Source organism: Hippopotamus amphibius, chromosome 13, assembly GCF_030028045.1.
Source record: "Hippopotamus amphibius kiboko isolate mHipAmp2 chromosome 13, mHipAmp2.hap2, whole genome shotgun sequence".
Lineage (NCBI taxonomy): Eukaryota > Metazoa > Chordata > Mammalia > Artiodactyla > Hippopotamidae > Hippopotamus > Hippopotamus amphibius.
In genome coordinates this window covers 38,081,826-38,103,845 of record NC_080198.1, presented here as the reverse complement: position 1 = coordinate 38,103,845, position 22,020 = coordinate 38,081,826, and the positions used below count along the sequence as shown (strand labels likewise).

The following is a 22,020-nucleotide window of genomic DNA, read 5'->3' as shown; positions in this document are numbered from 1 at the left end:
GGAGCCATGGCAGTAAAGAGGTTAGAATTATTTCAACATTAAACAGGATTTGAAGTCTACGCATCGAGACTCAAAAGAAGGCAGCAATTCTTCCTGAACAGGAGACTGACAGATGGAATGTCTAAAGAAACTAGGCTAATTATAACAACAGCAAATACTGACATGATGCTGGTATTGACTGAGCATCTATTATGTGCCAGATACTCTAACCACACTATCTCACTAAACTGTAACCTCAACTCTGTGAAGCTGCTGTCACCATCCCATGTTGCAGATGGGTAAACCAAGGTTCAGAGAGAAGTAACTTTTTGAGGTCCACTCCACATCTCAAGCTGGGAATCACAGAGCCTCCACTTCCAGAGCACTAAGAACCCACAGGTCACCTAAGGTCTGCTCAGAGACTACTACCACTACCACTCCGACACGTCTGCTTGTGGGACCCGTGCACAAAACAACACGCTCCTGTTCACCCCTAGTGGGAGAAGAACATGATATTCTGGGCAAGAAGACGGGTGCAACTATGATGAACATTCAACCTAAAATACCAACAATTTGGAGTCTCCCTTCAGGACAGAGCCTTGTGGTCATTATTTTTAATGTCAATTCCCACTTTCCAGAACAAGGTGTGTCTTGCAGAAATGTGGGCACTCGGATTTGCAACTGAGAACTTATATATTCAGCTTTATACAAAGCACAGGAATTGAAGGACGATTCCGGTTTTATAGGAGTAAAGCCACCTAGTCAGTCACTCAGGCCTCCAAAAGAAGGATGACAGCCACAGTGCAGGTCAGACGTAGCTCCTTGGTCACAGATGAGCTTGTAAGCACTAGGCCACAGAAGGATGGCAAGGGCTTTGGGTTTCTTGCAACAAGCCTCTCCTACTGCTTTTCCAACTGTGGCTCTTCATTCTCACAGCAGGAGCTGTCCTGAGCCAGCTACCACCTGTGGCTTCCTGGGCAGAAAGAAAGAAAGGCCCAAGAGAACCTGTCTCTGCCTTCTGACTGGTTGGGCAAGACATCTGTCCTTCCCAGGGGTGGCTGCTGCACCATGCTGATGGGTAAGGACCAAGACAAAAGCTCTGCAGACAGAAGCCAGGTTGTGAAGGCAGCCAAGTGTACTCAGCAATCCCAAGAGATGAGAATCAAATCCTGACTGTGCTTCGTGACCTTGGGCAAGTCACTCCATCCTATTATGCTTAGTCTCCCTGAAGTGAAACCCAGCCACCATGCCTAAGAAGATTCCACGAGGTGTCAAAGTTGGACAATGGGCTCTGGCAGAGTGAAGTGGTACAGACAGGGCTTCCAGGTCTGCTCTCTAGGCAGAGCCTCCAACCCCGCCTCAGAGCCTCCCTCTCCCATGTATACAACACCTTTGGAAGAAGAGGGAGGTCGGGAGGGATTTGGTCAGTCACAGCCCCACAGCATGGCAAGCGCTCACCTTCACAGCTGCCCCTGGAGCCATTGCAGGCCCCCAGCCCCAAGGGCGAGCTGCCAGACTCATCAGGTTGTTTTATATAGCGGCTTGAAAAGGAGAAAGAAAGAAATTGTTTGTTAGTTGTAACCTTTACCTATTTTTGTCCACTAATCAGTTAGAAGTAGTTCCTAATTTATACATTCAGCTATTCACAAAGTAATTTATGTAAATAAAGGGGCCTTAAAAATCATGTGATGGCTTAACACGTCAAGAAATTGAGAGGAACTCAAGAGGTAATAAGTCTAACTACCAGGTCACTGAAGACCCTGAGAAAGTCTGTTTCAAATCTTTGATAAATGTTGTGTGGCGCCACCATTTAAAAAAAATATTTCCCAGTAACATTAATTATCAGCTTCAGAATGATAGTGGAGTATTTCAGAAATGACATTCAAATACAAAATGCCATCAAAACACTAGGCTCCCTCAAGGCGGTGACTGACAGGTGTGGAGACATGACTCCAGGGGCCAGAGGCGGCTCCAGTGCTCGCCGTCACGACATTTCTCATGCGCCGGATGTCCCATCCCAACAGCACCTGCCCTCGCCCTGCCAGGGGCCGGCACAACTACATTTCTAACAGAAGCGAGCACATGGGGTCAACACTGGCACTCTGCAGGGGGCAGTCACTATTACTGGGCCTATCTTATTTTAGGTAACAAGCAAATCACATTCCTACCACCAACCTGATACGCTCACAAACAGCCTGGTACAAAGACTCGAGGGTGAGCTTGTGCTTGGGGACAGAAACCAGCAGTGGCTGCCCATATAGCACTGCCCCAGTGGAAGTGCTCGACGGCCTGGACTTCCTCTCCCTGAAGTACACCGGAAGCGTAACACATTCAGAGCCGTCCGGGGAGGTGCTGCAGACCTCATACCTGTGTCAATCACAAAAGAGAGCACTTTTAGTGGCAGGTCCCTGTGAGAGATGGAGATCTGAGCTGCAGCTACACGATAGCCAGGACTATGGTTACCAGGACAGAGCATACTTCAGTACAAAAGGTGGATAAATCATTTCGAAGACAAGGCTAGAGGCTGGGTCAGGAATCTCAAAGAGGGTCGTTAACACAACGTGAACCTACGCAACCCAGGACGTGGAGCTAACGTGGTCCTCCTTCCCCCAACCATGGCCTCAAACTCTGTGATCCTTCAACTGGGACTGAACACAGATGACAGCTGTCACCTGGACCATCACTTCAGACACAAAGGCACAGAGGGGGGCCCAGCCACCACGTTCATCTTTTGTCATCCACCAAGGAGGCTCAACTTTTAGAAAGCATTCTCAGTGCCCTGCCCTTTAATAAAACCAAATATTGTACAATGACATATACCTAGAATATACGCCAGATTTAATTTCAAAGGAGGAAGCAAATTTATATAAACTGTCTGCCATCTTTGTTCAAAAACATTGAAGTAAAAGAATCATATTTAATTTCTTTTAAAATCAGAGATAACCAAAGAAGCTGCTAAATACACATCAAAGATTTTGAAAACTGTGTCTTACTTAGTGAATACATGGGATTGAGGAGATTTATAGATGTTTTATCCTGGAACGGATGTTACCAAAATTGCTGGCAACCGACTGTAGTCTCTCCCTCTTCCTATAGGGGGAGACACAAACTTACTGATTCAATTTTTGAAAACTATAAACACAAACACACACACAAGCCCTCCCCAGATGCCTGGTAAACAGTCCTGACTATAGTCTATGCAGAAGGAGTACAAAGAAAAACTCACAAAAATGTCCAAGGTGTGCTCTAGGGTAAGGACCCTGGGTTCTAGCATTAGGGTCAAGAACCAAGCCTTGGAGTGAGGCTGGCCCAGGTTCCGGATCCATCATTACCACTTTCTAGCTGCTGTGACCAGGCCAAGCGCCTTAACGTCTAAGTCTGTTTATCCTGTGGACAGTGGGATCACCACCTTACAGTGCAGTGGTCAGGATTAAGTAACTCAGCAGCACAGTACATCACATGCTCAAAAAGCATTAGATGCTACAATTGTGTTTTCATAAGACAATTATCAATTCATCATAAAACAATTTGCTGTCCTGTTCGTTGGCTCTCAAACCCTCGGAAAAATCCTCTGTTGGTGGTTTGCCAACCTCCCCACAAGGCGATGCCCCAGTTCTTCCCAGCTCAGGTATATGGGAACATTAGTTTCCAGAACTGAGGGAGATTATGTTAAGGGCTTGGGGTCAGAAGCGGACAGTCCCAGGCCTGTGGCCCAGGATGAGCCTTGGCACCCTCCACCTGTAAAATAAGGGAACATGGCTGCGAGTCGGGAGGCAGCCTATGCAAGTGTGAACAGAACTCAGATCTTGGGTGTGGTTAAGAACTCTTCCTTTTAGAGTGACCTAGATAGAAGTCACAGGCCCCGTAAAGGGAAGGAAATGTCTCCTTTGTGTACCGCATTCCTCAGCCAAAACCAAAAACCAAAACAAAATCCTAAAAACCTTTCCTGGCAGAGGGAAGTTTCTGACTGAAAGGGAAGGAGGGAGAGACAGTGTGGGTGTGGTCCACACGCAAGCTTCTGTGAGCAAGCAGCTGATGGCAGCTCAGGCGAGCGCACACTCCACCCCGCCCCACCTGGAAGAGGGGCACACGCAGTCACACAAAGCAGCCCTGAAGCAAGAGGACTTGGGAGGGGCCAAGGAGACCAGCTGCAGCTGGAGTGTACTATCCCCAGACTGATGAGAAAACCAAGTCTCAGAGCTTGCAGAGGTCAGCACTGGAAAAGGCTGCTTAAATCAACGTTCCCTGTCATTCTGAGATGGCACCTGCCTGAGAAGCCACTGCCTGTGGCTTGGAGAAAGGACAAGACCCTCTCTGTCTTGTGTCCCTTCTCCTGTCTTCCCGTGGCCCCTCAAAAAGCTGTGACTCTTCTTGAAAAAAGCATTTCTGACAGCAGGACCATCTGGAGGACCAGTGAACAGGCCTTCTTAACAGGTAGCAACTGTTGACAAAAGCCCTGTCCACGCTGAGGAGTTATTCGGAATGTGTCGCTCTGAAGTGCCCGTTGGTGTTTAGCTGCCCACAATTCCCTGAACACCGATCTCTTGCACCCAGGGGTCGGGGCAAATCCACATGAGCACCAACTGCCAGATCTCCTGCTCTGGAGACACCGACAGACATTGGCCAAGCCTCTAGAATGTTTCCTTTGACCCTGCAGCAGAAACCACTAAGTACTCACACGAAAATGTCATCCCGAGGCATGATGTGGTTTAAACCTTCATCCATTTGGAAAATTTTGTGGAACCGGTGATTATACACGTCTGTGACCACCATCTAAGAATCAACAGTAACAGGAAAATTACAGGATGGATAAGAGTACACCTACTGCATGCCACAACTGAAGATCCCACATGCCACAACTAAAAGGATCCCACATGCTGCAACAAAGATTTCATGTGCTGCAACCAAGACCTGGCACAGCCAAATAAATAAATAGTAAAAAAAAAAAAAAGTACACCTACTTAATAACCCAGGCACAAATTTAAAAAAAAAAGTGCTGCTGGAGTGTTGCCTCCAGAGAGATCACGATGCAACCAGCCCAAGAGCTCAGGGGCCAAGGTCCAACGGGCAGCAGCATGGCCGTCACCACCAGAAAATACGCTGGTAACATCTGTCCCAAGGTTTACGATAGGATATTCCCTCCAGTGGCAGGAATGGTGGGGAGTGAGTGCTGACCAGCGACCAGTAGTCATCCAGAAGCCTCTGGGGTTTCCCCTGGGGCTGGAAGTCCCCAAGCCATCCTTAGCACATAGTAGAAAAGACCAAACCCCCACCATCCAGACCTACGACCTGAAACCAGCAGGGGTGCAAGGGGAGTGGGGAGGAGAGGGCACTGACCAGGGCTGGGACAAGGGAGGGGCTGGGGGCATCCAGGAAGATGGATCCTCGTGTAACAAGAGGTCTTCACTTTCCCCACCTCCACACAGGGCCGGGCTCAGCAGGAAGGCCAGCATCAGCAATTGTCTTTAAATAAAGATTTCTATCCAGTCACTCCACAGACTTGCAGAGTATGGGACAGGAAAGAACTTCCAGCTTCTCACATTACAGATGAGGTCAGGGAAGGGAGGCAAGGTGAGAGCAAAGCCCCACTCCTGGCCCTCTGACCATGGCTAGTGTGTCCTCAGTGGAGGAAAGACAGTGTTCCCAGGGCTGGAAGGGACAGTTTCAGCTACAGTGTGCACAATGAATGAGGGCCAGGAGGTCTGAGACAAACAGATATAATCACCTGTGTGCTGGCCATTAAGAATTACTCCCAAAAGTGGCTACAAGGTTGAAAATTAACTCCAAAGGACTATGAGGTGCCCCTAGTAGGCTGAGTGCCACTGAACATCCAGCCTTACATTTTCCGCAGCTATGCCAGACAGCCTGGAGAGCGCCTCGCACAGGTCAGACACGGCCCCCATCAGCGGCACAATCACGCGGTACTGCAAAGGACAGATGGGAGGAGTGATGACGGTGCTCTGAAAAGGGTGGGAGATGAGCCGGAAGGAGCAGGCATCAAGGAGGGCAGAGGTGCCCCTCCAGTAACAGTGTGTGGTGAGGTCAGGGCCCGGATAAGTGGCCAGCAAAGCAAACAGGCAAGTCTTCTGCAACAACACCTGCCTCTCTATCCAGGTAGCACCGCAGAAGCTGGCCCATCACCTATACATTCCCGCCTACACACTGCTTTGTTTTTCTCTTAACTTTTTGGAGCCATTCACTATTTCCTTTAGAGAAATGATAAAATTATAGAAATTGCCAACCAGTCTTTGTCATCTTTCTTTAGAGACAAAGAAAACAAAGCCAGAAAAAGCATGCAGTAAGCCATCGACAAGGCTGGACATTAAGACTGGCCCGTCACACCTTTCATCTGGCCTTTTGTTCTGGCCAGCCTCTCCTGGCTGATTTAGCAGTGAATCTGACCAAGGAAAATACTGTTTCTAGTTCCCTAACATTCAGAGTCAATGATCTCTTAGCAGATCAGCCAGGTTCCTTTAGTCAAATGAATGGAGCATGGGGGAAAAGGTGACAGAGAAGCCCAGAAAACCTTCACAATACGCCTGAATGACATGGGATTACACAAAGGTCTGATGGAAAACAAGGACACACACTCAAGGCAAGCGCCAAGGGGCTGCAGAGGCAGCTGATGGAGCTGCTGCTGTAACAGATGGAAGCAGCCCCACTCTGGGTCTGGAGGCCACTCACAACAAGGGGTACCACAAAGGTGCCAATTCTCTTACCTGGGTAGGTCTGCAGCGAGGGTCAGCAGGAACCAGGAAGATCTCCATAACTCGATCTTTCTTCAAGGGCAGCGGAAGAGTTAGATAGCAAAATGGGTCAAAGGTCACAGAAACCTTAGCACATTCTGGGCAAACCAAAGTAGATTTGAAGAGGCCATGGAACGTGTCCACAATCACAGAGTCATTCCTCAACCTATGATTCTCCCAGGCTTCCTTTGCTACCACCTGGGAGAAAGGAAAGGGGATAAATAAGACATTCTCAACATCCCCCAGGTCTTAACCTCTGCATCCCGAATGATTCACAGCAAAATGGGAGGTGGACTGTGAGGCAGTCTGTGCAGCCAAGAACTTGGTCCAGGCCAGTGAGGGCCAGGACTGCTCTTAGCATACCAAACTCACTCCATGTGCCAGCTCCATGCCCCATCATGCACTTAACAAAGTGCTGATGCAGGGTCTACGCGACACAGACGAACTGAGAGCGCTGTGGACACATGGACCAGACCAGGGGAAGGACCTGCCTCCCGTGGGGCTTCTAGAGATCCAAAGTCCCTTCAGTGAGCTTCTAATTTATGTGATAGTTCAGCTAGCTCATGGTTTTTCCTTTAAGATGCGACTGCTACTCTGCAGTACTCATACTGATCATCCCAATGTGACAGGGTAACTTAAACACTAAATTCCCTCTCCACAGATCTGAAAATCAAGACAAAAAAATGTAAGCACCCAAAAAGATATTAATAACTATTTTAAGAATCATAGATAGATTTTGATAACCCTAAGGGCCCACACTACAGGCAATTTACAGTTTTCAGAGTGCCCTAGTCTATGGTTCACCAACATAATTATACTAAACAGACTGACTTTAACTTGAAGAAGCCCAAGAGGGAGCATCGGGGGTAACTAGTTAGCCCCTTTGTAACCTTCAATACATTTCCCTATTAGATGGCACGTCCATGTCACCAACAACAGTGAGAGGTAACCAGGGCCCTGGTACCACTACTCCAAGACCAGAAGAATGCCCCTGCAACTCTCAGTAGGAGGCAGCTTCTTTGGAACACTTTTCTTCAAAGTCTTCAATTATCATACCGCATCTGGCCGCCCATTGGCATCCTTCAGCTCCAGGTAGGGTTTTTTCTTCACTCGGTTTAGATCTTCATGCAATCCATCTAGAAGAAAGGCTAACAGCTCCTGAGAGTCTTGTTGCTGGTAGCCAGAAAACTGAGGGGCAAAACGTCCCACCTGAGTCTACAATAAAAGCAACCATATCAGAAGGTGTAAGTTATAAACAACCAGTGAAGTCAGATGGGAAACTGTCATCAAAAATAACTTTGCAGTCACTTGGGACTGTGAGGGAGAACACCCTTGGTCCAGCAGCCTGATTAACTCCACAAGGGCCTAAAGGCCAGTAGTTCTCACTAGAGAGAAGAGGGCTAAGATCTGAAATCCAGAACAACTAGAGACTTGGAACCTGGGCCACTACTTTAAGAGTAGAGTAAAGAGTGACTCCCTCAGTAGCCACATCTCCTAAGTACAGACACGAATCCCTCTCTAACCACTTTCTTTGGTTCAGTCTCCCTAAGAAGTTTACAAATGTTACCTGCATCAGCCAGAGGAATCCACCTGCACATAAGAGCCCTCCTAGCCCTAAATAAGTGTCTTACTTGTATTGCTCTACACTACTGATCCTCAGAGTGCAGTGCCCAAATAGTGGCATCAGCATCACCTCAGAGCTTGACAGAAATGCACATTCTCAGGCCCCACCCCAGACCTACAGAAATAGAAACTCTGGGAATAGTAATTTACATATATTTCCCAGGCATTAATGTGACCATGGGGATGAAAAGAATTTGTTTTCAATTTCAATAAACAATCTAAAAAGTAAATAAATAAACAAACAATCTGAGATTTTAATTTTCTCACTGAGCTTAGGTGCTTTTTTTTTTTTTCCCCCCTCTGTGAATCAGATGCTTCATGAAGGCTCCCTGAACCAAACAGGATTTCCAGATTTCAACACATGGAGGCAAGGCACGTCCCCCTTGGCAGGGAAAAACATTCAGGGCAATGGAAGGCCGAGGTGCTCCAAGTGCCCAATGCAGTTAACCCATCTCCCCATCTTCCTAGCTCAGGGACCCAAGCGAGAACCGCCCCTCACACCACCTTCCAAGAATATCAACCCAATTCCCAACTTAGGGCACCCAACTCAAACCACAGTTGGTATAGTTTCCAGTCTCAGAGAACCTGGGAGCACCCTTCAGATGATCCTGGAAATTAGACTGAATTTTATGGTCTGGCTTAGGATGTTGACCATGTAAAGAATGCCACCGTAGGCACTTTCCTGGAGGCCCAGTGGTTAAGACTTCGCCTTCCAATGTAGGGGGTGCTAGTTTGATCCCTAGTCGGGGAGCTAAGATCCCACATGCCTCATGGCCAAAAAACCAAAACATAAAACAGAAGCAACATTGTAACAAATTCAATAAACACTTCAAAAATGGTCCATGTCAAAAAAATCTTAAAAACAAAAAACCCCACAAAAAATGACAACAAAAAGAATGCCACTGTAGAATACAGCGTTCTGAGCAAACAGCTTACAATACATTAAACAATATCTGAAGTATCTTCAGCCCAGAGGAGGGGGCTGAGTCACTTAAGAGAAGTATGTGCTAAATGACTGAACAGCAAAGAAGGATCTGATCACACAGTACTTTTAGTCTCAAGGCCCATCTTAATCCCAAAATGCAGTAAGGCAATGCTTCATTACAACACTAAACCACTCTCCCCAAAATGGGAAAAAGGAAGTATATATATCAACCTACTTTGAACATGCGAGGTGCCACATGAGCATCCCTTCCAGACCACATCTGCTTGATGAGCTCTGCATAGGCCTCTGCAATTTCCCCTTTCATTCCCAGAGGGTTGTCCCTGTTGATTTCAGCCTCATACTCATCTTTGAGAAAGTAGTCGGTTAGTGGTGCAGTGTTGCTTAAGCACTGAAAGAGAACACGATCACAGCTCACACCCCTTCTGGAGAGCATGCAGAGACACAAGATAAACCCAGTTCTAAACAACCAGTGAGGGTCACCCCAACAAAATGAAGATCTCAGCAGATTCTCTGAAGGGCTCACAACAGGAAGGCACAGCCTCCCAGAGGCCCAAGCCAGCGGCCACCTTGTGACTAACTTCCAGGGGACATTATCTTGGAGGAGCTCACACTTATTGCCTAAGAACTGTCTCTGAGACGAGCTCTCTGAAGGCAAAAGCTGTGTACCCCAAGTGCCTGACACACAGTAATTTTCTATTCAATGAAAGATACTAATTTTAAGATGAGAATTTTTTTTATTGGAAGTGACTGCAATGTTCCACTATGTCATGAGAAGACAAAATATAAGTAAGCGGAAGGCAAAATGTTTTACTAGAGCCAAGATACTATGGGTGGGAAAATCAGGATAATTGGTTAGAGAAAACAATAGCTAATATTGCACCTGTGTATATTAAACTTAACTCTTTAAATTAAAAGATGAAGGTGGTACTGAATTTTATCAAATGCTTTTTCTACATCTATAGAGATGATCACATGCTTTTCTCCTTCATTCTGTTACTATGTTAAAAGATACTGATTAATTTTCCAGGTGTTAAACCAACCTGGTTTTCCTAGCACAAACCCCACCCAACTTGTTACGTGTTGCCACTTTTATTTAGGTATCATTGATTTTTTAAAAAATAAATTTATTTATTTTTATTGGTTGCATTGGGTCTTCATTGCTGTGCACGGGCTTTCTCTAGCTGCAGAGAGTAGGGGGCTACTCTTTGTTATGGTGTACAGACTTCTCACTGCAGTGGCTTCTCTTGTTGCCGAGCACGGGCTCTAGGCACGCAGGTTTCAGTAGTTGTGGCGCATGGGCTTAGTTGCTCTGAGGCATGTGGGATCTTCCCGGACCTGGGATCAAACCCGTGTCCCTTGCATTGGCAGGCATTCTTAACCACTGTGCCACCAGCGAAGTCCCAATATCATTAATTTTGATTTGCTAAAATTTTATGTACATTATTTGTGTCTACAGTTATGAGAAATGATAGTCTAAAATTTTTCTTTTTAAAAATTCTTTGTCATATTTTGGTGTCAGAGTATCCTGCCCTGTAAAATGATTTGGGGTGCTGAAAGAAGATTGGCATGATTGGTATTTCTGCCTTAAATTTTTGAATACATTCACCAATTTCTAAATACATTCACCAATTCACAAGAATCTTCTCTTTAACCACCGGGCAATCAATCAATCAGTCATGCCATGTAATAAAGCCCCAATAAAACTTCTGGACACCAACACTCAAGTGAGTTTTCACAACTGACAATGCTCCACGCCTACTGCCATGCATCAGTGCCAGGAACGTAGGACAACGGAAGCTCTGCAGTGAGAACCCTCTTGGACTCTGCCTCATCCCCTTCTTACCTTGGCTAATTTTAAATCTGGATCCTTTCCCTATAATATACCATAACTGAGTATAATTACTTTTAAGTGAGTCTATGAGTCCTTCTAGCAAATTAACAAAACTGAGGGTGGTCTTAGGGACCCCCAAGCTTGCAGTTGGTGTCAGAAATGAAGGCAGTATTAGCGACTGTGCCCTCCTAACTTTGTAGTTGGACCCTAACTGCAGCCCGTGCTCAAAACAGTACCATCACATAGTATGTGCCCAATAAATAATTGATGGATAAATAAATGAGGTCTCAAAGGGAGGATTTCAGGATTTTCTCCAAGCAGGGGCATGAGGTGAAACAGCTCTTTGGTGAAAAGATGGTCAACCTCAAGTACGAATAATTTGGCTTAAAAAAAATTAAAAAAAAAAAAAAAAAAAAAAAAAAGGAATAATTTGGCTTGGTACCAGCTGCTGTGAGTTCTCATCCCATTAGAGACCAACCAGGCAAGTATTTCAGTACTTTTTGAGATCATTTGCTAACGTTCAGCAAAATTCAAAATATTTTTACTGTAAAACCAAACCTAGAACTGATTAAGAAGACATTTTGAGGCCAGGAACACTGATGAGGCCATTCCGTACTACCCAGTGGGATGTGCCCTGGCAGGGATCCCTGAAGTACTGACAAAGGGTTCCCTGGGAAAGGATCCTCCCAACACCTTAGAGGCCACTCCCACCCGAGCCTCAAGTACTGTGAAGACACAGTGTTATTGAGATGGCAAGCTCTCCCCTCTACCTGCAAAGCGGAGTTCATGAAGCAAGTGTTCCCCAGGTTTCCAAGTCCGCAGAGCCCGGGTTGCACATGAGTCGATGGGGACTCCTGACAATTATACGAAGCAGAGAAGCCAGATCCACTGGAAAACACAACCCACATCAGCAATAAAAGCGAGTGCTGCTCACATGCCCTCAGGATGCCTTTTTGAGGCTCCGCCAGGGCCTCTAGAATACTCATTTGATGATAACCCCATGATGTAAGTTCTCTTTACTCCCCTTCCCAGCCCTCCAGCTCCCCCAACCCCCCACCTCAATTTGACAGGCTAACAGGTGGTAAGCACATCCTTAAGGGGAGAAATGCTGTTTGAATCCTCTGCTCTCAGGCTTTGGCAAATGCTAATTTTGTGTCCCTCCAGAAGGCTAACTGCCAGGTGACTTCAGGGAAGAACACTGTGGTTACCAAGATCAAAGCTTGCACCTGCCACCACCCACCAGGCCACGCTCAGTCTCGACTGTGCCTGAGTGTGCATGCACTCTCTCTCTTGCCTCACCTTCCTCTTCCACCCTGTCTGTGCTGTATGGCGGCTGCTCCTGAAACACTCGGAGAAAGGATCACAGCCATGCAGAGGGAAAACGGGTAAGGCCCTCCCACAGCTAACAATCATCCCCTTATAGCTATTCTGAAGCCAGACGGCCAGCCCACCCCTTCACAGACAAATGCAGTGACCCCCATGACCACCAACTGACTGAGGCTGTGGGGAAAACACCGGCTTGTAGGAAGAAAAGCAATGTACGTCAGAACTAGGAGGCACAACGTACCGCGGCTGTGAAATGCAGCAAGAAACCACATGCAGCATGTTCCCATGGGGAGCCCTAATCCCACTGTGCTTAGTGTAGCAGCAGAGGAGCTGTCCAGGTACAGCCTGGGAAAGGACTCAGAGGGAAGGGAAGCAAAGTGAAAGGACCTGCTCTTACCCCCTGCTGACACCGGAACTGTGCATCCCAGAGGTGTTAGTGCTATCACCATTTGCAATGGGAGAGGAATAGGGACTTGCTGATGATTTTGGAGAGGTAGTAAAATTTCTGCTAGGCGCAGTGCTTGATCTGGGAGAGAGAAGCAGAAACAATGCTACTGACATTTTGCAAAAAGCAAGCCCTATTTAATGCCTTAGGTCTCTTCTCAAGAAATAAATGTTCTCCATATTCAGTTATTTAGAACTAACTGCAAAAGGCCCATTTGCATGCTAATTCAAGATAAATTTTATGTAAGTGAGAGGAAAGAAATTAACTGATCTTCCCATCTCATGCATCCACATGGTCATATACTGAATCTTTCAGTAGAATAAAACATAAGGTTGATCTTCAGGATATCCTGGTTTGATTTACAAATCATAAGCTTCCCTGAATTTTAAGAGTTACCAGTGAAAGACAAAGGAAAATGGTAATAAGAGATGAATTTCCCCTAAAGTACTTGACCCAAATTAAACAGGTAGCTATAAGTATAATGGAACAGGAAAATGGAAATTTAGTTTCATTGTGCTATTCAAGGAAATTGCTTTTGTTTCCTTAAATTTACCACAGGTGAATGACCTCTGTTTTAAACTCATGTTTCAATATTTTTCATAGCATCTTATTTTAGATTTATCCCTCCTTTCAGATTGATTCATTCAAGGGCTAATTGCCCCAGATCTTAAATGGATATTAAACAGGACTTCCCTGGCGGTCCAGCAGTTAAGACTCTGTGCTTCCACTGCACGGAGCACGGGTTCGATCCCTGGTTGGAAAATAAGATTCCGTATGCTGTGCGGTGTGGGCCCCTCCCACAAAAAAAAACCCGATACCAATTTTATCAAGTTTTCTACTAAAATCCACACAGGAACATGCAGAAGAGAGTGAGTTGTCTGCATTGTTTCAAATACACGCAACTGTGATTTTCCTTCTAGATCTGGGGTTATTTTTAGAATAGAGAAAATAATTAAGGTGCATTGTCCTTGTACAGTGCCCAAACCTCACGGGATCTGATGTCAACCAGGGTTCCCCATGAGAAGAAAGTGGACGTGGCAACAAAGATGAGTGATCCTGTACCCATACTGTAGGCAGATGTCAGGAACTGAGTTCTGCTTCACACTCTGCAGTCACAGCATGGGAGGGGGAAAGAGGGCTCCCCAACCTCTCACCCACCCATAGGGAAATGCACCTTCTCTAATCCTGAAGAGCAGCTACTTCACTGAGCCTCATCTTCATGCTGCAAAGGAGTCCAAAAACTCAGGTGGCTCCTTAATTAAAGCTCATTAGAGCCAAGGGCACTCTCTTCTGCCACACTGGCGACTTAAGCATACATTTAAGGCCTGTCCACTGTGATGCCCGTATGCCCACCCTATCCCATGCAGGCAGGAAAGTCACTACCCAACTGAGTCTGCCATATCTGACCAGCCTTATCTCAGGTCTGGAGATACTACAAGATAGTGAAATTCAATTTCTGACATACAGAACCTCAAGGCCCATGGCTTAATACTCCCCTTTTTAGTAACTGTTCACTGTTAACTTATTTTATTCCCTGAACTTAAAAGGGCAAAAATCCATATAAAGCCATAACCTATCAACTTCTTAGACAGACAACAGTTCTGGCTGAAATGAAAGAAAACAGGGAATTCCCTGGTGATTCAGGGGTTAGGACTCCACACTTTCACTGCCAAGGGCATGGGTTTGATCCCTGGTCAGCAAAGTGGGATCCCATAGGCCATATGGTGCAGCCAAAAAGATAAATTTAAAAAAAAAAGAGAAAAATTTTATTTGACATTCGTTTAAAATGTTCTAGAAAATAATGCCAGTAGTTTTCAGAGTAAATTCAGTCAAAAAGAAATCCAATGATGATTATATAAGGATTTTTTTATATGCTTGAAAACTTACACAATACAAAGGGGTTTTTTAGCCTTTTTTTTTTAAAAAACTCTACTTTTGACAGAGAAATCAAACAGCAAGACCTCTGTGCAGAAGTGACCTGTATCTGGGAAACGCTTGGGCGCTTGTCACCTGTCACCAGGCAACTTCAGATCACACCCTAGGGCACTGCAAGCTAGGAAGTAGGCAACAGTAGGAAACACTTGACGTGACTCAAGACCTCACTCTCAACTGTGACCGAGTCTCCTGCCACAAACATTCTGAAAACAGAGGCTACATCTCCAAATAAGGATCTCTCCGCTCCTAAAAGATACTCTGGCCAAGCCTCTGGTCTCCCAGCGCCTTTCTACTGAGTTACTTCCTGACTCTAGGCACGTCAGGTCGTTATCACCACAACGAAAACTTACCGTGACCTATGGCTGAGCCTCTACACCATACTCACACCTGCCCTCCTTGCTCCATTTGCTCTCTACTTGCCTCTCAGATGTTCTCCAGGCTGAATGCCACTCTGAGGATGAGTCCACCCTTAAAGCCCACCCTCTGACCTCAGGTATTCAGAGTCCCACATCTGTCATTATCATTAAGACAACAATCAACTCTTAGCCAGAATCCTCACTGCCTTCACAGCATCCTAAGCTGTGATCTCCCCTGACACCAACACTGTAAAACAACCTTTAAAGGGGACCGTGGTCCAGAGCCTTATAGACATCAAGCAAATAAAGTTAGAGAAAATTAAAGAGTTTGAGAGACAGGAAAAAATGAGGCCAGATCTACAGAAAACCTTGGAAGCACTAACACAGAGGTTGGAGCAATCCACAGGAAGGAAAAAAATCATCTGAAATGCTCAGAATTTACTAGTTGGCTCTCACTAGTGAATAAAGGATCTGAATGGAAACAATTTCATTATGCTGTTCTCCTGCCAGGATATATGTAAAACTGATTCTAAGAATGGGTATTAAGAAGAAAAAAAAAAGGATTAAGCCAATCATTGACTTTTCCCTGGATGACATATTCACTTGATGTACTTTCCCATTCCCTCAATTTTATCCTGTGTTGTCTTTGACAGACAACATATTACTGAACATGGCTGGTTTAAAAAAAAAAACTCTGATCTGAGAGTTTGTCTTTTGACTAATGAGTTGAACCCAACTACAGTTATTCTAATTACTATTATAGCTGGACTTTAATCCAATCTTCCTTGTTTTCTAATTACCATACTTTTCAGTTGTTTTTTCCCTTCTTTCTTGTCTTCCATCTGAACTTCTCTTTTTAGGCATGACAGTTTCCTAGCTACTTCCTATGGTACTGTGATTTATAATAAAAAATATATATATTTTGGTCTGGTACAGCGTTCTTGGCATACAACTCCTAGAACTCTTGTAATTTCCTAAGTGATAAGAGTGGTGGGAGCATCTTCGGTTATATTTTGGTCTTTTATCCTTGGTTCCTGAAATGGCTCCCAAGTGATAAAGGTGAAATGAGGGTCTTGTTATTCATAACATGTACTTTTCAACCACATCTCAGTTTATGCATGTGACTTTTGGAAAGTCTCAAAGGATGGGGGACTGGTTACCAGAGGAACCAATCTCGTGATTAGAAGGTTGGAACTTTCAGCCTTATCCCCACATCCCACCTCTGGAAAGGGGGGAGGCGCTGGAGATTGAGTTCTGTCGCCAATGCCCAAATGATTTAATCAATTACACCTACTTACTGAAGCCTCCATAAAAATCCCCGAAGTATGGGATTTCAGTGAGCTTTCAGGTTGGTGAACATATGGAGGTGCTAAAAGGGTGACACTGCCCAGAGAGGGCACGGAAACTCCTCACCCTTCCCCTATACCTTGGCTACCCATCTCTACCAACTTGCTATTCCTTTTTTTTAAAACTTTTTATTGAAGTATTACTTACAGAAATATATACGTTATGAAAGTACAACAATCAAGACATTCTCAGGACTTCCCTGGCAGTCCAGTGGTTAGGACTCGGCACTTTCACTGCCATGGGGCAGGTTCTATCCCTGGTCAGGGAACTAAAATCCCACAAGCCGAGACATAACCAAAAAAAAAAAAAAAAAAAAAAAGAAAAACAAGACATTTTCACCAAATACCCCTATATAACCAGTACCCCCGGATCAAAAACCAGGACAGCACCACCCCCTAGGTGTCCTCTTCAGGCTCCCTTCAGTCACAATTCTTCCCAAACAGTATGCCATGTTTTGTGTCTGGCTCCTCTTATTCAGTATTGTTTACGAGACTCAATTTGCTGTGGCTGGAGAGAATTCTATCATGTGCAAACACCACAATTTATCTATCCATTCTATTTGTGGTGGACATTTGGGCTAGCTCCAGTTTGTGACTATGACAAGCTGTGCTGTAGTGAATATCTTTGAATGTATCTTTAAGTGAATGTGAGATGTATTTCTGTTGGTTGTATGCCTAGGAGTGGATTGCTGGGTTGTAGAATATGCACACAATTCTTCATTTGGTACTTGGTGCTAAATCTTCTAAAATTACTATACCAGTTTATATGCCTCATCAACGGAGTCCAACACCTCTACAACACTTGACACTATCCATCTTTTTCATTTAACCACTCTGGGGGACGTGCAGAAGCACTGCATTATGGTTTTAATTTGCCATTTCTGGATGACTGCTGAGGTTGACCACCTCTCCATGATCGCTAGCCACAGGGTAGCCTCTTTGTTAAAGTGACTTACAGGTTTTCCTGCCCCTTTTTCTAAAAGCGGTATCTGCCTTTTTCTTACTGACATTAAAGGGTTTCTTTGAAATTCTGGATATAAACAATCTGTCAGACATATGCACTGCAAATACCTTTCTCACTCTGTGGCTTGACTTTCTACTCTTTCATGAACAGTTCTGAATTTAAAAGTCATCCACTCTATCCATGTCCTCTTCTACAGTTTGTGGGGCTGTGTCTCGAGTAAGAAATCTTTGCTTACTCCAAAGTCATAAAGTCCTTGTTTTCCTGGTCAATAGAACACTTCACTAGTTGGATACTCTCCCTTGTACCTTCTGAATTTTACTGCCCGCTCCCAGACACTAACACTACTTCCCTCAGGCTTTCCCCCAAGAGCTCTGTATCGAAAACCGTCTAAGGTCATCTATGCCAGACAAAAAATTTACTTTATCTTTACATTTAGATAATAGTTCCATAGGTTTTAAAATTCTAGTTTTAAAGTTATCTTACTTTGATACTGAAACAGTATCTCTTAGGTCCACTGTGGCTGTTGGGAAGTTTGATATTAATCTGCTTCTCCCCCATGACTTTCTCTTTCAGACAGATTTGACATCTTCTCTACATCTTTGTTGTTAAATTTCAATCTAACGTGTCTTGGTGTGGGCTTTATCTGTCGTGTTTAGCATTCTTTACACTTAAGACGTTTCCTATGATTTCTGAGAAACTCTTGGCCGTAATTTCTTCTAATATTTTCTTCCCCTTGCCTGTCATTTCCTCTCTGCTCCTGAGATTCCTATTATCTGGACACTGACATTTCTACTACCATCCTCCACAGCACTTTTCTTCTATTATCTTCCACCTCCTTATCCCCCAGAATTCTTAAGCCTGACCTTCTGACTTCTACACTGGATCCTGAGCTACATCCATTCTGCTACTCAGCCCAGCCCCTGAACTCTTAGTTCCTGTATGTATCTCCCTGTTCCTGTTTCACGCACCCATTTCCTCTTTTTCTTGAGGATTTCCATTATGCTTATTCCTTCCTCCTAAGCAGCTGGGAATGTGAATTCTGCTCCAACTAACACAGCCTGTCAATTTATCACTTTCCTTTTATGCTGACTGTACTTGTCAACTTCTGGCTGCAGCTCCCTGTGAGCTGTTCACCAGGTGAGATCACCCTGCTCCTCACTCCTCACCACACCCCTCCAATGAGCTCCCCTCTTCACAGGAAGGCAAAGCCAGACTCCAGAGTCTCACAAGGATCACAGGTCGACCACCTCAGCACCTCCCCGGCCTCATCCCCTCAGCCCTCCTACCGTCCCTCCGAGCACCAGCTGCAACAAACTCCTGCTGGTTTCAACCAGGCCTGCTCTGCCTCAGGACTTCTCCAATCGCTGTCACCTCCACCTTACAAAGCTGTTCTCCTCATGAAGCACCACACTCACTGCCCATTCCCTCACCTCCTTCATGACCATGTTCAAACGGCACCACAGTGGGGCCTCCCCCCATCCTGTTTAAATATGCCCAGAGCTTAGCACTTGCTAATTTTCTTCCCTGATTTTTTCCCACAGTACTTGTAAATCTTCAGACGTGTGTTGTTTAAATTTATCTATTTTCTGCTCCTTGAGGATAGAGATTTTGTTTTGTTTATTGCTGTATCCTCGGCATCTAGGACAGTGTCTGGCACTATCAGGGGGGCAGGGAGGCGAATGTGCCTTAGGAATTCTGCTCTGAGCTCATTTACCATTGGGCACCCTCTACCAGGAGACTCTAACCTTCGGGGTATCTCAATGAGGCAGTGCTCTTTTCAAAAGCTATTTGCCTTCACTGGAATCCCTCAGGCCTGAGGGTGTGGAAGGGAAGGGGAAAAGAAACAGTAGGAAGATAAAAAGGCACAACTACAAACAGTCTCCGTTGGCCAGTACATGCAGACTCTTCCACTCCAAGCTGTCAACCCTACCTCACAGACCACAATGCAAGCACCTTCTGTCTCCTGAAGGAATTGTCACAGTTTTTATGTTATTTTCTCTTGGTTCTGTAGCATTTCCAGCTGGACTAGTGCATTTGTTTCCTGTGGCTGCTGTCACAAATTACTACAAACTTGGTGGCTAAAACAACACAAGTTTATTATTTTACGGTTTTGGAGGTCCAAAGTCCGCAATGATTCTCACTGAGCTAAATCAAGGTGTGGGCAGAGCTGTGTTCTTTGTGGAGGCTCTAGGGACTTCTAGAGGCTGCCCACCTTCCCTGGCTCACAACCAGTCGAGGCTTCCTCACATCTCACCAACCTGACTCTGCTTCTGCCCTCACATCTGACTCTCCCATCTCCCTTCTTCATTTATAAGGACACTTGTGATTACACTGGGCCTACAGATAATCCAGAACAATCTCCCCATCTCAATACCCTTAATCACATCAGCAAAGTCCCTTCTGCCACGTAACCTAACATATTCATAGGTTCTGGGGATTACGACATGGACTTTGGGGAGGGACACGATCATTATTCTGCCTACCACAGCTATTTTGTCATCATCTCAGGAACTGGTGACCAGAATTTCTTAAACTGAAGTCCATGGCTAGGCTTCAGGGTGTCTGTAAAACCCTTGAGATTACTGGCAAAATGTTGCGTCTTCCTGCATGTGTCTTGAGAGAGAGCTTGTAGCTTTTGTAATTTTCAAAAGAGCTAAGAGCCCATTACTACAAAACAGTCACTGTCCCGGGACTGACTGAGGGAAGAGAGCAAAGACCAGCACTGTCCCCATAACTACTGGAACCCAGACATGATTCCCCCATCTTATACCATAAGGAAAAGTCATCACTTCTTTCTGCCCCCTTCTCAGGATATGCATTAACTCCCCACCACATGTGAACATCTCCTGAGGCAGAGGTGCCTGGAGCCCCAGTTTAGTAGCAGAGTAATTCCCCCAGCAAGTGACAAGGGCAACAGTGAGAAACAGGCCTCTGGGTAAAGAGTGGGAGGGGATCAAACTATTACCTTTAAGTCATACAAGACCCCATGCCTGAGCCCTCTTCTCTTCCATCAAAGCCTCTGACTCTAGGTGGAGAAAACCAATGCCCTTGACAGAGACAAAGACACCTCTCGGCAGAGGAGCATTCCCGGATTCTGGCCCCTTCTCCCCTCCTCTCATTCACACCCCTGACAGCTTTCCCCAAGATGGCTGCCCAGCACGCTGCTTACCAAAGGCCACGATTATAGACTCGGGATACAAAATCGAATCTGTTTTTCATCCGATAGAGAATTTTTTCTTAGCACAAGTAACTGCCTTAGGAAATAGTGTCTCTCTTACACTTGTGCACCCAGCCACAGGGAGGAAAAGGTTTACTTACTTTGACTGCAGGGTCTGCCTTGGCCACGTGCCATCTTCATTCTGGGGCTCAATTACTAGCACCTGAGGGAAAGGGGAGACCATATTAGGAATGTGCAAACCGTCTCACTGCTGACATGCTCAGAACCAAAAGATACATGTCCACACACCCTGGGCAGAGCTGTCTGCTGGGGCATGGCCTGGGCCCTCCTACCTGACCCTGGTACAGCCCAGCATCCTGCACAGTGTTGTCTAGCTTGCTCAACTGCTCGTAGGTGTTGCTCATGTATTTGTTCCACAGCCGTGTCTCACGGTCCGCAGGGATGTTGAACAGCTTCCGCATTTCTTTCTCGATGGTTGCTGGGGACAGGCGGAAACATCACTCAGGGCTGTCTCCAGAGGCAAGGCCAACCACAGCCACGGCAAGCTAATGCTCATCCTCCGTCCCTTACAGATGGTCGCAGGGTGCTCTGGATCAAAACTTCTGACAGACCTCAGCCCCCTGGGGATTCCTAAGGCAAACATCTCCCATGGACATCCTCATGCGCTCATACACCCAAAAATTGTCCCTGTGCTTCTCATTCTTTGATGATATGGGTGCCCATTTTTAGCACAGAAGCAACATGGAAAAGTCAGGAAACCTATCTTTGGAGTTGAGATAGATCAGTTTCAAATACTAGCTCTGGCATTTTCTCACTGAGATTTCTGAATAAGTGATTTTAATCTCTCTGAATCTGCATTTCTTCACCCTTATTACCATATGTCAAGTGGACAGAGACCATGCCCAGTGTTTTACACAACATGATTCCCAGGCTTAGCTGTCCACAGGAATGCCCTAGGGAGCAGGCTCCCAGGTCAGGACTGATAACCACAAGTGGAGATTATCTGGGTAACAAGTCTGAAGAGGGTGCCCAGCTTCCCTCTCATTAGCCACAGTGCTCTGCACTGGATACCTGGAACCCCAGCCCAGCTACTCACCAATGGTGTCTGCCTTGCTGAAATGGCAACTCAGCACATTGGTGGGGTCACTGTTTTCACAAAGCTTCAATTCCAACAAATACACCTCCACCTTGCAGTGCTTGACAAACAGGCCATGCTCTACAACCTGTGAACAAGAGGCACAGGCGAAGGAGCAGTGATTCCACACTGGGGCAGTCTTGGAAGCAACATGTCTCACCAGTGGCAAAAGGCAGAATCCACATGATAATTGGTTTCCTTAAGTGATCA

General features: G+C 45.6%; 1 protein-coding gene across 2 annotated transcripts in view; it reads right to left on the bottom strand.

Annotated features, from left to right (window-relative positions):
- Positions 1–22,020, bottom strand: part of USP4 (ubiquitin specific peptidase 4) — a 37,998-nt gene that overhangs the window by 8,880 nt on the left and 7,098 nt on the right. Inside the window, exons 4-15 of one of the 2 annotated variants that reach the window (XM_057705044.1) lie at positions 21,772–21,898; positions 21,008–21,153; positions 20,816–20,877; positions 12,849–12,977; positions 11,896–12,013; positions 9,509–9,682; positions 7,782–7,940; positions 6,699–6,923; positions 5,820–5,903; positions 4,658–4,752; positions 2,155–2,346; positions 1,438–1,520 (exon numbers count right to left, since the gene is read on the bottom strand). In XM_057705044.1, coding sequence (XP_057561027.1) covers positions 1,438–1,520; positions 2,155–2,346; positions 4,658–4,752; positions 5,820–5,903; positions 6,699–6,923; positions 7,782–7,940; positions 9,509–9,682; positions 11,896–12,013; positions 12,849–12,977; positions 20,816–20,877; positions 21,008–21,153; positions 21,772–21,898 — 1,594 coding nt within the window. The remainder of the gene's footprint in view (positions 1–1,437; positions 1,521–2,154; positions 2,347–4,657; positions 4,753–5,819; positions 5,904–6,698; positions 6,924–7,781; positions 7,941–9,508; positions 9,683–11,895; positions 12,014–12,848; positions 12,978–20,815; positions 20,878–21,007; positions 21,154–21,771; positions 21,899–22,020) is intronic. The other variant, XM_057705045.1, reaches the window with a different exon arrangement.